The sequence below is a fragment of the Embiotoca jacksoni genome, unplaced genomic scaffold, assembly GCF_022577435.1.
Source record: "Embiotoca jacksoni isolate LCO1_2020_lvr unplaced genomic scaffold, fEmbJac1.0.p SCAF_2, whole genome shotgun sequence".
Taxonomy (NCBI): domain Eukaryota; kingdom Metazoa; phylum Chordata; class Actinopteri; family Embiotocidae; genus Embiotoca; species Embiotoca jacksoni.
Window position 1 is genome coordinate 15,894,761 of NW_027185340.1, and position 15,668 is coordinate 15,910,428.

General features: G+C 38.3%; 1 protein-coding gene across 3 annotated transcripts in view; it reads right to left on the bottom strand.

Moving 5' to 3' along the window:
* Positions 1 to 476: 476 nt before the first annotated feature.
* The window catches only part of epb41l5 (erythrocyte membrane protein band 4.1 like 5), a 35,397-nt gene continuing 20,205 nt past the window's right edge, over positions 477 to 15,668 (bottom strand). For 2 of the 3 annotated variants that reach the window (XM_069154759.1, XM_069154758.1), the window contains exons 17-26: positions 8,989 to 9,140; positions 8,351 to 8,448; positions 8,026 to 8,160; positions 7,140 to 7,207; positions 6,196 to 6,318; positions 4,723 to 4,804; positions 4,132 to 4,212; positions 3,670 to 3,732; positions 3,250 to 3,389; positions 477 to 2,612 (exon numbers count right to left, since the gene is read on the bottom strand). In XM_069154759.1, the coding sequence (XP_069010860.1) occupies positions 2,543 to 2,612; positions 3,250 to 3,389; positions 3,670 to 3,732; positions 4,132 to 4,212; positions 4,723 to 4,804; positions 6,196 to 6,318; positions 7,140 to 7,207; positions 8,026 to 8,160; positions 8,351 to 8,448; positions 8,989 to 9,140 (1,012 nt within the window). In that variant the 3' untranslated portion in view covers positions 477 to 2,542. The remainder of the gene's footprint in view (positions 2,613 to 3,249; positions 3,390 to 3,669; positions 3,733 to 4,131; positions 4,213 to 4,722; positions 4,805 to 6,195; positions 6,319 to 7,139; positions 7,208 to 8,025; positions 8,161 to 8,350; positions 8,449 to 8,988; positions 9,141 to 15,668) is intronic. The other variant, XM_069154760.1, reaches the window with a different exon arrangement.

Consider the following 15,668-nt stretch of genomic DNA (forward strand, 5'->3'; position numbering starts at 1 on the left):
AAGCACATACTGTATAATGACTTCTATAAGGTGGAGATCTAGTTTTGGAGGTTTAAGAGTACAGGAGGGTAAATAAAAAAAGACCTTTACAGCGCTGCTGTACCGAATGGTTAAAAATGGTACTTTGCTGCCATCCAGTGGTGAGAAGGTCAACATACAACACACTGAGCCAGTTGGTGTAACTTCAAATAAGGAACATACTGCACTCTTTTTTTTTTTTTTTTACAGCTAGAGCAGTTCAGCAGTAATGAGTTAGTTGGCTTATGGCTGCTAGATTTAACACAAACCGAGCTGTGGGTGCCTGCGAACCACCTACATTTTCATATTTATATTTGAAAACCAAATGACAAAATCCCTTCTGGTCCGCAGTAGAGCAGTAAATCAGATGATCATGTCTTGCATTAATCCAACAGTAATCACCGATAGCCTCCTTTCAACAGGAGCCAAACAGTACAAATGAATGAAAAACAACGGACTCCTACTGTAGCAAAGCTTTACTGAATCATGACCAGGTATTCCAGAAAAAAAAAGGAAAAAAAAGTTTATATAAAATTGCATTTGAGACGTCACAATCTCTGCGTTTTTAAAGTCAGTCCGATAAGTAATACCTGTCCTACTTCTTTTGTAATTAGAAAACACGTCAAGGCTCCTCAGAGTGTAGAATCTATACTGCCAACGTCATTTTTTTAAAAATATATATATGTCTACTTCATATCTACAGCCAGCTGACGCCATTATACTGACAATACATTATAACTGAACGCTACAACACTTCTGGACATGTAATATTTTGAACAGTTACACTGAGTAGTAGCATAAATACGTGTCACTGCTAAGAAGAAATCGTAAAACAGTCAGCTTCCCTTGTTTTCATCATTGTACTGAAAACAGCTACACGGACACGATGGTCCAGACTTAATGAGCACAATGATGACAATTTTTTTAAATGATTTCTAAAAATGCACGAGGACTACGACTCATCCATTTTAGATTCAGTGTGATAAACATAATAACTCAGAAAGTGTACAAGTAGGCCTCACTTCTCACATGTACAAAATCAGCTTTTAAGATATTTCACAGGTTTTCTTCCAGTTTAGAAATTCTGGGTTCAACATGAAACAGTTTGTAAAAGTGATATGCTCGTACTGTGGCATCTTCCAGCAGTCTTAGATGAGAAATGTTCAATACATTCATTTACATAAGGCAGAGCACTAGCTACATGTTAAGAGCAAGGTCAGTGATCACAGTTTGACCACAGCAACTGACCGGCTTTCACTTTAGGGAGTTTACACGTCCAATTTAACAGCTAAAATTAAAGTGTATAAAAAAAAAAAAAAATTATCACAAGTGGAAAACAAAGTATGGAATCAAATTTAAAGACAACATTAAAACGTTAAAACTTGAAATTGTAAAGTGTGATAAGAGTGTACCAAAAGGGGGAACAAAGAGGGTCCAAAAATGGAAACCTTTCTTTTGTGGTGTTCAATTGCTCGTGATGTTGGGAGCGAAATTCCCAAATTCTAAATTAACGGTGATTTTAAAATGAAACAAATACAAATAAAACTTGGTAAAATCAGGAGAATGAAAATATCAGTTGAAAAACTAAATTTATTCCAAAAACTGATTTTAAGGTCCAGTGCTGCAAAGATAATCCAGTGAAGTTTTCATTTCCAGTGGCAGTAGGAGGAGACTTTCACATGTAGCATTGGCTGGTTAAAAAAAAATGTGTGTAGTGTTCAACGAGGAGAGTTCTGTATCAAATCCACGCGTTTCATCGTGTTCAGAGTCATGCTGTGTTTCTTAGAATCAAGTTAATGTCTCTTCCTTTTTTTTTTTTTAGACTTGTCTTTTCAGTTCTCCTTCCAGTGTACTTCGGCAGCTCTACATGTGAGTGTACAGAAAAGCTCAGAATAGCAGAGTTTCAGTGGTTTGAACTGCCAGTGTTAAAACAGCATAATTAAAAAAAAGAAAGAAAAAAAGGGTGTGTGTGTGAGTGAGAGTGTGAGTGTGTGTTTTTTTTTTTGCAATGTATCTCTCAGTGTCATGAGGTCACTTGACCCCACCTTGACCTCTGCACCATTATTTGTCACCTACCAGGAGATGGTGCTGGTTGTTGGAGACAGAGGTTTGTTTGACTGGATGGATTAAGTAAATGTCAGGTCACTAAACGGTGGAGCACAATACAGGAAATCCACAAGTTCAGGTGCTCTTGAGATGTTAATACTGGAGCTAAATGTATGTTTTAACCATTTTATAAAAATCTAAGCTTCACATCATGTGATCTTGAAAAAGATATATATATATATATATATATTTTTTTTTTTTTACTCATTCTTCCTATTGTTTAAGGTTCATTTTGTTCAATCTGTCAGTGTGGGTGAAACTAGAGTTGTGGCTGCGGTGCTTGTAAGCTGCCTCTTCCTTTCTGCTTTCCCCACAGTGTTCAGCATACCTGGTCCAGTGAGCTTGCGTGTGTGGGTGGGTGGATGGGGTGAAGCAGTCAGGAAGATGAATGTTGTGATGGCGGCTACTCATTTCTCCATCAGAGCTCAGTGGTCAAGAGACCTCGGGGTTTGGCTCCATCCTCCGAGGCTGGCGGCTGACCCACAGTGCTGTGGAAAGACAGCAAAACTACTGTTTCAGGGGAGGACACGACTTCGCTGGTAAAAGCTTTAAAACACACTTTTATGTTGACTGAATAGTTAAGCGGGTCCTGAAAAAGGTTGCTTAAAAAAAAAAGCATTTCATTGTTGTACTCAGAAATCACAGAAAATCAACTATGATAAAGAAAATAAACCATCAAATAGATATCCATCACAAGATAAAGCACAGAACTTCATAATAAGCTCTACTTACGCATGTTCTCAGTCATAACCGTGACGCAGACTGTGAATCTGGCATTTATGTTCTGTGTTTATGAGATATTCTATACAAGTTTGCTTCTTCGCTACCTAAAATGAAGACGACGACAAATTTGCGATACAAGAGATGTCGTGACTTATTGTATTTCACTGCTTTTGCTGTGCCGTGTCAAGAACTCTTACAGACTTAAAAAAAAAAAAAAGTAAACTAAAGTAATCAGCAGTGTTTCACAGACAGAAATGATGTTGAGCCATTTAAAATGTACTCATGAAGAAGCCAAGCCAAGCGAGGAGGAGGAGGAAAGTCCCTGCTCAGCATTCAACAAAGCGTTCAAATGTTTTGGGTTCAAATCTCTTCCAGCAGAGGTACACCTGCAAAGAACTTTACCTGGCGGAGACGGTGCTACGTGGGTGAGCGAGGTGGGGGAGTGCTGGGGTGAGAGCTGCTGCCCCGTCTGCAGGGAGAAGAGGGGTGACCTTAGAGGGGGGGTCGAGGTCGAGCAGGCCGTTAGTAAAGACGCCGGGAGGCTGCGTTAAGAGGGAGGACGGGGGGAGGGGGAAGAGAAGGAAGGAGGTCAGTTTCTACACAGCCGCTACATCAGCCAAAGTGTGCAGCAACTATGCAAGTGCCCACGGGAAAAAATACTGCGCCGTGACGCAAAAATAAAACATTTAACTGAACATCATCATTCTATATTATTATTTTTTTTTATAAAGAACCTGCAGAGAAAGACAGATTAAAAAACAACAACCCCACACGGACATGTAGAGAGTCGAGCAGGAGAGAAGTTAGGACGTGTAAACTCACAGCCGTTGCAGGAATGATCCAGCGAGGTGTGATGAGAGGTTTGGGCTGTTGCGCTGCTGGCAGCTACAACACAAGTCAGAAAACTGCTGTTACATTCTTGTCAGTCACACTAAGTTCGAAGGTCGTACTGAACTTCTGTTGGACCTCAGACACCGACACAACAGTGAAGAAGCACAGCATGACGGTACAGGATGAAAAAGATGTTCATTTTGAGCTCATTTTCTTTCTTTCTCTCGCACACACTCTTTGCATCGTTTTCTCTAATTACCGGTGCTAAATTGAATATCCATAAATGTTCTTTGAAATCCATCGAGAGAAAATTCCCACCCAAACAGAAACGCCTCGAAACGACAGTAAGGTCTGCAGCGATTTATTGCTGCAGTCGCATTGCATTTAAATCAGTGAATTACATCACAGAAGAAATTCTACTTCTATTATGCTGTATAGCGCGCTTACACTTACCACGGGAGTTGGATCGGTGAAGTCAATGAGGTTGTCCGACAGCAGGCCAGAGTTCTGCAGGTCAACCTCCTCTGCTTTAACCTGCGGTATGATGCAAACACTCTTTACCACAACGTACGGACAATATAAACCTCCTGTGTTCGGTAACTACTGTAAAAACTGCTCACTAACATCAGGTTCAAATAACATAAATAAAAGAGAAGACCAACCTGCAACCCACACAAATCATAATTAGACAGATCGTTAGTTATACCCTTTAATTGTTGCTCTTGCGATGCCAAACTTCTACAGTCCACCTTAAATACTAAAGTGTGTTCTTTTTCTGGAGGTCATATCACATGTGCATTACTGGATGGACAGATAAATATACCAATGACCTCGTGGTGTGACACGATGTAATAACCACTTAAAAGCAATGCTGCAAAAAAATATTGTAATAATAAAAAAATATTATAATTCATATACATTTTCAGGCTCCTCCTAGTAGACACTTTATATACGAGTTTCATGGCTTTTAGTTTCATAGTAACCAATAGAAATGCAAAACAATGAGTCCTTATTAAATAGTGTCGAACAGTAGATAATTAGTACCTTTGGGGCCAAGGCTTCGCTGGCAGGTTCAGAGGACATCTTGGGAAGAGAAGAGCTTAAATCCTCAGTTAACCTCTCAGCACTGAAGAATGGAAGAAGAGCATAAATGAGTAAACACTAATTGATCTGTATTTTAAGATTCTCATCTTTGAGATGAAGTGGTAAATACCAAGAAAATAAACATATTTACTTGACACATTTCATGTATTTTTCTTGGTCATATGATGCCAGAAATGGTTGAATTCTGAGCCCATCGCTCAGCCCAAGGAACTGTCTTGGGAAATGTGGCTCAACTTAACACTCCAAAACCCCACTATTTAACTACTATTTAAAAGTATTAAATACTTAACAGCAACAAAAAAATGAATTCATTAAGTTTATTAATGGTCTGCGAGTGACTACCAAACTAACAGATTTTTTTTTTTTCAGTTAAAAAAACCCCCAAACTGTTCATTCTCCAGACTGCAGAAGAACAGTAGCCTGAATGGTGGAAGCAGTGACTGCATCAATGAGCCTCGAGCCGAACAGCATTTGTGAATTGTCTGGTCAAACATCTGTGTCTGTTTTTTAGTGTCATTCTAACTGAAAATGCTTCGTGAGCAGAGACGCCAGCAGTATCCAGGCAGAAGTTACGTCATGTGACCTAATACATCAAGAACCGCAAGAGCGAGCGAGCACACACACACACACTACTCAAACACACACACACACTACTCAAACACATACACACACTACTCAAACACACACACACTACTCAAACACACCAACAGATGTCAGCAAAGACTACAACAACTCTGTCTCCGGAGGATCAGTGTGACCTCTATTATTAATATTTTATGTTCTATAAGGGGAATTCAGGCCTTTATGGCTGTTAATATTAAGTTGTCCAGTAAGGTTAATGCTACAGAAATGTTTTAATCATCTAAACCACATCTTCACACCCTTTGAACTATTTTCTATCCTCCCTTATTAATTTGTTTCTAAGATGTAAAGGGTCAAAGCCTGGTTCTACTTTCTGATGGTCCCAAGTAGGTTAATTGATGTCATCATTGTAAAAGGTCAGTTTTAAACTATGGGCAATCTAAACTACCTAAATCTTATTCATCTTAAATTGAGACAGAACAGTAATTGATAATTTATACAACTATAAAAAAATATTTATGATGACACATGCTGTTTAAAAAAAAAAGTAAAATGTCAGTGACAATTTTCATTACATTCATCACTGGACACAAAATCAGATAAAAGGAAGAAGAAAAAAAAAGAGATCTAGTATGTGTGTATCAGTCCTCTTTAGAAGAATTAGGAATCTGCATGAGCACATAAGAGTACACTGTGAATAATCAATACATACAGGATTTATCTGGCAGAAAAATCGAAATACAAAGTGTACTTATGAGTAAAAACTGCGCACAACAGCATTTAATGCATAAACACACACACACACACACACACACACACACACACACTGACCTGGCCCCTGCAGATGAGAGCAGCGAGGCTGGCTTCAGCAGGTCCCAGGAGTCTTGGATGTCCGGTCGGCTGCCAACAGAGAGAGATGAGTTACTGCCCATTCGCCCAGTACGCACCTTCAACCTGGCAGACAGACAGATCAGATTTCTGTTAGTGTTTTTGATGTTGTGTTTACATAATGCACATTTCTGCACCAGTAGTAAACCATAGTATCGAATACTCTGTCTTGCTTGAAGCTGTACTACAATCTTGTAAAAAAAAAAAAAAAAAAAAAAAAAAAAAAAAAAAAAAAAAAAAAGATTCTTTTATCAAGTTTTATGATCAACTGATACATTTTTAATATAGACAAAATCTGTAAATCCTTTTGTCTTTTTAAATATCTTGAGAACATGCAAAAGGACAACTTTAACTAAAATCTTTAACAACAGAATTAGCCAAATCGAATGTTGTTTATTCTCTGATAGGAGTCAGGGTCAATGACTTGCTTGTCAAGTCTGTGGAGCCTTGCTTGCAAAGACAAGCTGTGGGTGATGTAATGTAGTGAGCGATGCTAACGATCCTCATGAATATTCAAGAGTTCAATCAGCTCGAGCAGCAGGGAGCGCAGTGATTGGCCGAGACAATACACCGACAGTTGGCATGACTCAGGAAGATGAAGAAGGGAGGGCCAAATTTCAAGACAATGAAGCTCAAGTCACAATGGCTTTTCTCCTTAATATGTGCTCTACACTTACTGTAAAAATGCAGTATGATCCTGCATAATTATTAACATGAGTGGCTAAAAAAAAAATCTTAGAACCTCAACAGAAAAAAAATTCAATATTTTCATATAATCTTACTCTAAAGCTTAGTTTAATAAATATCACATTTTTTTAATATTATATTTCTGTGCCTGCAGATGAGTGAACTTTGAGGGGGGGGGGGGGGGGGGAGTGTTTTCTTACCTGGCAGAAGCATCTTGCAAGTTACAGTTTTTATCTCCCACCATCACAACATGTTCCTCCAAAGGCCCCTGCAGAGAGGAAAACAAACGTACATAAATGTATGTACTGGTGGTGAGGAGCTGTTACAAATCTGAATATCAAGTCCACTGGACAGCAGGATAACAACAAGTTCACAACTATGAGACATTCCACATTTCTGATATACTTTAGCAGCGATGATTAAGTTCTGTTGTGACATGCCGACATAAGCTCAAATTCTTAGATGCAAAACTGAATGAGTGTTAAAAGTCCTGACCAAAAGCTTAAGTTTCATACAGTTTGTTCATCATAGGAGAAACTTACGGCAGAATGCACTATATTTTCTTACATATAAACAATTCAGACTAACCAACACTAAGAGTGATCTTGGTAAAAGTTTTTCAGTGCTGGCAAAAGAACTGAAAGCTTGACAAAAGTGAAGTCAAAAGCAACATGGTCAAAAACTACAGAGCAACCTGTTGGTTGAAATACAAAAAAAAAGCTTTGGTAGAGTTACACTGTTCACCCACTACATTTGCATACTGACTATCTGGGAAGATTAATATCACTGAAAACAGTCTGGGTTATGTCACTATGCCTTTTCATATTCATCTGAAACATCTGGTTATACGGGAGAATTGCTAGCAGTGATTAGTTACAAATAAATTGAAGCAGCTGATGAGACTTTGTTTTTCAAATTAGAATCACTGTACAATGCAATGCACTATAGAATCTAAATGGTCAAATCACTGCAAAAATAACTAAGTTATAAATATGAAGACTTGAGTTCTGTAACTGTATTATCAAAAGGTCTCTGTCCTCCTATTTCTTTCCCTTTTTGTCCAGTTTTATGGAGTCTCTTTCGCACCTTGAAGGCAGCAGCCTCGGCTTGAGCTTTCAGGATGTTACTCTTCAGATCCTCTGGGGCGCGCAGTGGAGTGACAACAGGACTACCGCCTGTACTGTTCAGGCCACACTTCTCTGTGAGCTTCACCACATCCTCCTGTTGGAGCAGGACCATGTCAGATGTTTATGTAACAAACCCGACGTAAAGCTACGCCACACTTGCTACTATTTCTCCAACTTTGTCTATGCTGGCTTGGCTTAGAACTATAAATAAGTGTTACAGGTTTTTTTTATTTTTTTTATTTTTTTTTTATCAAAAAGGCAATATCGTATAAATGATCATTCACCTGATTGTTCATGGCCATATTGACATTGACGTTATTTCTTGGACTGGCGAGAAGCGGACTGCTCTCCAACTCCAGTTGCTTCAGACGAGCTGCTGCTTCTGAAGAGACACAAACAAAAATTGAAACACACACACACACATTAACCGGTACCATAATCTTTAAGTTTATGTACATTGAAAAGCTTTTTTTTTTTTTTTTAAACTATTATAATCAAATTCTAAGTAACATTTATTAAATCTCATTATACTTGATAAGGCTCTTTTATTTACCTATCATTTACAACATCAACTATATAATAAGCTCTGGGTTTTTTATGAATAATTCATAATAATAATTAAAGTACAACAACTGCTGGAATTAGAAGACAAATGTGGGCAGACGCAGTGTGAATGTATAAAATGTGAAAAGGGGAGAGGGTGGGAGTTGTTGGTGACAATGAGTCCGACACACTATCATGATATTATCCTGCAAATACCTATTTACTATGGATTACAGCAGCTTTTCTTTATTTTTTTTTATTTTTTTATGAAGACTAATTTCTACATATCTGGTCATTTCTGAGTCTGACAACAAAGTTTCCTGTATAATTTTCATGTTCCCACAGAATGCAGTTTGGGGTATGGTTGCAGTCGCCTCACCAGCGAGACTGAGTGGATCTTCCGCAGTGACACCAGCAGTGGCGTAGGCATTGATTGGTCCAACCTCCTCTGGAGCTGTTGCTGCGGGAACAACGGGAGCCCTGAGGACGTCATCAATGCAAGTCTCCATCAGGTCAGCAACCATGGGCAAGCTGGAGACAGAGAGAGTGGAGGGAAGAGGGCAGAAAAAAAAGAAAGAATATGTGAAAGATTTGGCAGATTAAGATAAAGGAGTGAACAACAAATACTACACGCACTCAAATATAACGCATAAACATCGAAAATTTTGAACCAAAGCTGCAACAAAAAGATTCAGGATTATACAGCTTACCTGCGTCATCCACAAGATATGAATGGACTCTGCAATGATGGTAAAACTGACCCATGGTGATTTGTCGATAGAGCTTTTAGAATAACATACGAATATGCCCCAAAAAACTGATAATACCCGAAAGACAAAATTTTAATATTACGAATAAAAACAAAGACAACAGAAAATAATGATGTCAAAACTGTACTGGTAAAAATATATTTAAAAGAGGAACATAATCTATTTAAAAAATAGAAAAATCAACTAATGCCCGCCAAAGTAAACTTTGATGATATATGTATTGGTGCTCCGCTAGCTTTGAAAAATGTCCCATATGGTCCTATGAGTAGAATCACTGCATTTAGAATGAAAACTAATTAGTATTATACTTTACAACTTGAAAAGGAAAGAAATGAGACTGTGTCCAAACAAAAAAAGCCCAAAATGCCATGAAACAATTGTCTTTTCAAGATGTAAAGAAAGATTCCTATTCAGCCTGTGAAAACGAACACTCAAAGCTTGCAATACGTTTTCTGTGAAACAATGTTGTGTAATATTCAAAGAATTAAAGGGGCATTTAGCAAAACATTTAATTCGTTGATATTTGTTGAAGCTCTTCCAGCAGCCTGGTAAATTATGTGATATTTCTGTAGCCTGAAGACACAGTAAAACATGAAGAGCATATATTACTGTACACTGCCTGGAGGGAACAGGAGTTAAAGGATGTGAAGAAAAGCTCAATGCTTTGCCACAGGACCCGCAAATCAAATGTATATAAACACTCCCACACGTTAAGTAATGCAAGAAGGAAAATCAAGACAGATCATAAACCAGGAAGGGAAAAAGCAGATATGCATACCAAGATTTTACAGTCTCCAGCCAAGCAAATAGTAAATAGCAATTTGGTACTGTGCAGTCTTATTGAATTCCTCATGCATGTTGGCTATGAGTTATAAATCATAATCAGGTCATGTTCAAAAACCAAAATACAACCTGAATGTAATAAAAATGTAAAAAGAAAAGAAGAGCCCAGAACCCATTAATAACAGTGTATAAATAGCATAGCGTAATAAAAGTAACGAAGGTATCCAACACACATAAAGGACATTACATAATGCTGTATTCTCTTCTGTATCATTCCTGTGTTTATTCTCTAAAATGATTTAGAACATACAGTTTAGACAAATATACATCCTTTGGTCACACTTATTTTGTAAACATTTAACTAAGCAATAATATAAAGCAATCATCTTCATTGGTTGAGTTGTGCACAATAAACAGTTACACTGGTGCAGCGGAGGTATAGGCGACGATTTAGTGGATATCAACTTCTACTCTTCATATTTATCATTATAGCATAATAGCCCTCTTCGCTGTGCCTGCACCACTATAGCGGTGTTCATAAAACAAACAATTGCAGTCTGTTAAAAACAATTAGCATTTAATTTTGATTCAGTTTTGAACATTTTGATGCATTATTCTTGTTCGATTTCTTGTTAGAAGTTGGATGCGAAGGCAGTATCAATTTCATCCAGAATATGTTTAGACAAGGTTAACACAGGAAGCAGGGACAAGCTGTTAACTTCCACCAGCAGACAAATATGCACCTTTCAGCATTTCTAAAATGCTTTGAAGAAGAAAATGTGGCTATTTAACAGATTTAGAGTTTTTGGAATGCACCTTTGACAGAGGAAGCTACAGTAGCTTTTCCCCTGGCTTCCATTTTTTTTTTTGTGCTCAGCTAAACCTAAAAACCTCTTAAACAAATTTGTCCACAGATGAGAAAGATATCAACCCTCTTATCCAACTCCCTTTTAAAACAGAGCTGCGGATCCATGAAATGTAAAAACAGATTAAATACATAATGAATAAATCATTCTTTCATTCATAAAAATCATGTGATGGAGTTCAAACTATTTAATATAGCAATAGTGTTTAAAATATTATAAAAACAGGAAATTAATTTTAGAGATGGAAAATAAGGAGCAGAGCAGGACTTGCCTAAACCCTCCAGGAACTATGTGACCTATTATTTCCTTGCAGAGTAGAGAGTGAAATTGAATTCCTAAGCCTCACACTGATACCATCTTACCCCAGCTAGCCAGTTTCACCATGAGGTTTGGAGTGAAGGTCAGAAAAAAAAAAAAAACAAGGCGGAAGAAGAGAAGGAACAAAAGTGGATAAAGAAAAAAAAAATGGGAAAGACAGGGAACGAAGCAATGGAAGGGTGACTTTTCAAAACGGTCATGCTATAAAAATAAGGACTGAGATATTAAGTTTGGTGTGTGTGTGTGTGTGTGTGTGAGAGAAAATGATAGGTATGTGTGTTTGTGTGGGTGTGGCCATGATGTTAACTGTGATGACAAGTGTTAATAATCACCTAAACAGGGTTAAATCATAAAATTTGAAGAAATGAAGATTATGTAATATGTAATGTATTGTACTCTGACCCTTTCTCACTCAATTAAAAAAAATAATCACAATAAAAGACATTTTAAAAGGCAGTGTAATGGCAAGCTTGGAGAAATGTCAGTCCATGCAGTGCTGTTAGACTGAATAAGCAACACTCTGAGGAATGTTTTACTTAACAAGGCATATGTACATTCACACCAAGTGTGTCACTACCACAAAATGCAAGAATTTTTTTCAAGGGCGAATCACCTCGGACCTGAACCGTTTCCATTTATTAGTATGCTGACCAATTCATGCCAGTACAGAAGGTGAGACTGCTGTCAGTTGGTCGGATCTGGTAGGAACTCCTTGTGGGGAGCTTTGATGATATATGAGCAGGGAGGATGGAGGGAGGAGGAGACCTGAGGAGAACAGGGAGGAGGAACAGGAGAAGGACATGGGGAAGATGACAAACAAGTGGTGGAAGTAAAAAAAAAAAAAAAAAAGGGAAGGGAGTGAGTGAGAGTTGAGGTAAATTAAAAACAAAACGGGAAGGAGGAGAAGAATGAAAAGCACTGAATAAAAATGAAAAAGAAGAGATGGGGACTGCATTCAAATGACTGAGAGGGAAAGATTGATCACAGAGAAAAGTAGCTTGTTTAACATGTGAATAATGAGATGCAGGGAAAGAAGAGAGGAGCAGGACTCGGCAGACTTTGAGAATTTGAGGCAGCAGGAAGCTGATAACATGAGTGTGAGTAGTTTTAATTCCTTGCACATGGCTTGACGTACAGTTCAACTTGGTCCCTGAATGAGAAACAGATTTCCTAAGGATTTTCTACAATTGTGTCAATGTTAAGAGCTCCATTTCACTTTGCCATGGGACGTCATCTGTTCATCTTGAACTATACAAAAATAGTCATTTTAATGGACTCAAAACAACATGAATAAATAACCAGGGCGTGCATGGTCGTGATAAGCCCAGCAAGTGTCAGGATACCGAACAAGCCATGCAGCTTGTAGCACATTGCTTCTGCTGCACTGTATACGAGTGTGCATTCAAGTGTGGGGTGACACGTGTTGTCACATGGACACTTGAGTTAAGTGAAGTAGACTGGGATGTCTCTGGAGCGTCAGTGACCTGGCTTTGCACCTCCAGTGGCTGATGTTGGACGGCTTATGTCAAAGCTGTGTTTATGGTGTTTATGTATTCAGTGCTGGAGGCCCTGAGTAAGAAGCTTTTATTCATGACAGCTCTACTGGGAGTTTTGAAGGCAAGGGAGCATTCAGTTCCCCATTGCAACTGTCAAACAATAACCAACTTGATGGCTGATGACTGGATGGTCAGCAGATGAACTTCCACTGACCTTATATTTTCCCGTACAGGCTATAGACATGACATTTGTTTTAGACTGTTGCATAAATAGGAAAAAGAGAAATATACAGACATTGTTGAAAACATGACATTTTAAGTTCTTCCATGTGATATTTTTAAGAATTCACCAAAATTGCAAATTGTTGAATTAGTGTTTGTTGACATTTAATTTCAGTAAGAATAGTTTGATGCCATTGCACACATCTGAAAAGAAGAAGAAGAAAAAAAACATTCTTGGTAATTGTTTTGAAAAATGTAGTTCACTTTCACAAAGCTTTTATCCCTGATTTAGACTACATTTGGGATTAATCTAGCAGTGAGCTATATGCCTTACAACTGGACTATATTGTCAGCATCAAAGTAGCCTATTACAGATTAACATGTATGTGCAAGAGGCCTAAAAAAATAAAAATCCTCCTTTGAGAATGACTGCTCATGTTATCAGGCGACCAGCTGAGGGTTGTAGTGCTCCATGCAAAAATCAACGGTGACATCGTATTTGAAGCAAAGGAGAGAGGCAAGGAAGGAGAAAGGAAAGAGCTCCGGGAATTAGTTTAAATCGTTAGTAGCATAACGTCACTTTCAAAGCATCCTCCTCACGTCCACTGAGTCAGTTGTAAACTGTTGCCACGGCGAGTGTTGATGGCACAAAGAGGAACTCGGACGTCATTTCAGCATAACTTCTTGTGCTTATAAAATACAGAGGACATTTTTTATTTCTTTTTTTACTTATTTTAGTGGTAGTGAAGCATTTCTTTTAAAATTGAAGAAGTTTCTGGAGGCTTAATAGAATTGCCTTTAGAGAACTGCATTATGCTCAGAAAATAATGTGGGCGTGCACGTACTGTGTTTTCTCATAATAGCAACACTGGTCAAATTATTCTTGATTTAACACACTTAAATTACAAAAACTACACGGTCATTGCTGAAAACATGATTTCAAAGTGACATTTAAAAAAATTAAGAAATATTCCCATTAATATTTGCCAAGTTGTAATTTCTAAAAATCGAATGAATAATCGGCATTAACTGAGAAATATCTTTTAAAAGGACATTAAAAAAAAAATTATTATCCAGAAATACATCTGAATTGCGTTTATTTGCAGTCATCCGAGTTCACCGAACAACAACAAAGCTTTAAAGAGGGGGACGCAGCATACTTAGTGTACGAGGTCTATGAATTGGCCTTCTCCAAGGTCGTGCCTTAGCGTCCTCATTTGCAGGGTAATTCTAGTTCATTTCATCCTGGCGTATTATCCATTAATGCGACTATCGTGCCTCAAAGAGTCACGTTAACTTTGCGCACACTTTCGTTGTTCGCTTAGAGTTTCTGGGAAATAAGGAGTCAAACAACAAATTGGTGTATATTGGGGCAAAAAGTGCAACCTTCCTGCAGCAAAATAGTCCACACAGCAATTACCTGTTTTTACAAACATCTGAAGAGATTAATGCTAAAATCAAGGATTTTCTGAAAGCTGGAGGGAGTTTGTGCTTGTTTGCCCTAACATACAAAACTCTCATGTGGAAAGTTAGCATGACCCACTCAGCCACAATTGCTTCATTACTGGGGAAACACACCAGGTTGAAATAAACCAGAATGATCCTTTAATGGTAATAAATTGCCAATGCTGCAGAGAAATAACAGTCAATCCTCTTATTACAACTGACCAGCAATTTACTTTAGGAGAAATAGGATCAGCCTAAGCTGTAAATCTGAGTGAGGCGTTTTCTCCCAGAGGCAAAAGTAGACTGGTCAGGAACAGGAACACTTAGGAAGGAGAGGATTTCTCACTCTCAGGACTCGACTCTGAATTCTTCTTTGGTGATGTAATAAGCTGTCGGTAATAAGCTCATTGACAAACTTCCATTCATCCTCAAAATATTGTCACCATATCTTGAAGAGCATATAACTCCAAATTAAGGAATTAATGAGGAGGAGCTGATTCACTAGATGCGCAGAGCGGCATTAGACGTCTCAAAGTAAAGACAGCTACACACTAGAAGGCGCCAAAGTCTTGAACAGAGCAGACCCAAAGCTCAAATCATATCATATCACTGATTTGTGCGACCAAATGTGAAGATCCCCACACCGCATCCCAGATCACAACACAAGTTCCTGCACCAATTAGTTTGGCATTTCATGCTGATCAAAGGTGGACAAACAGAAAATCACAGCGAAATGCTGTCTGTCCACTGCAAGAAAACCCTGTTTCCAAAGCCCAAATCATAAAGCCAGCCACTGCGCAGTGGTTGATTGGTTAAAGCCAAAGCGATTCAGTTTTTGATTGTACCTACCGGGCCTGCCTCCAGACAAGACCAATGTGTCCTCAGTACATGTTAATACTGGAACACACAAGGGAACATTGTAGGTTTATAACACAGGAGGGTTGCATACATTTTTGTGCGCATTGGGCACATTTGATTTTCAGCAACACACACATGAGCTTCACACAACACATGACAATAACAACAAATGGCAATCCATCAACAAATAACGGATCCATTGCTTTGCTCAATGGCAACGACTCCGAGAGGGAAAAACGACAGCAGAACAGAGGAAACATGTGCTCGGACAGCTTTTGGATGTTACATTTAAGGCGGGAA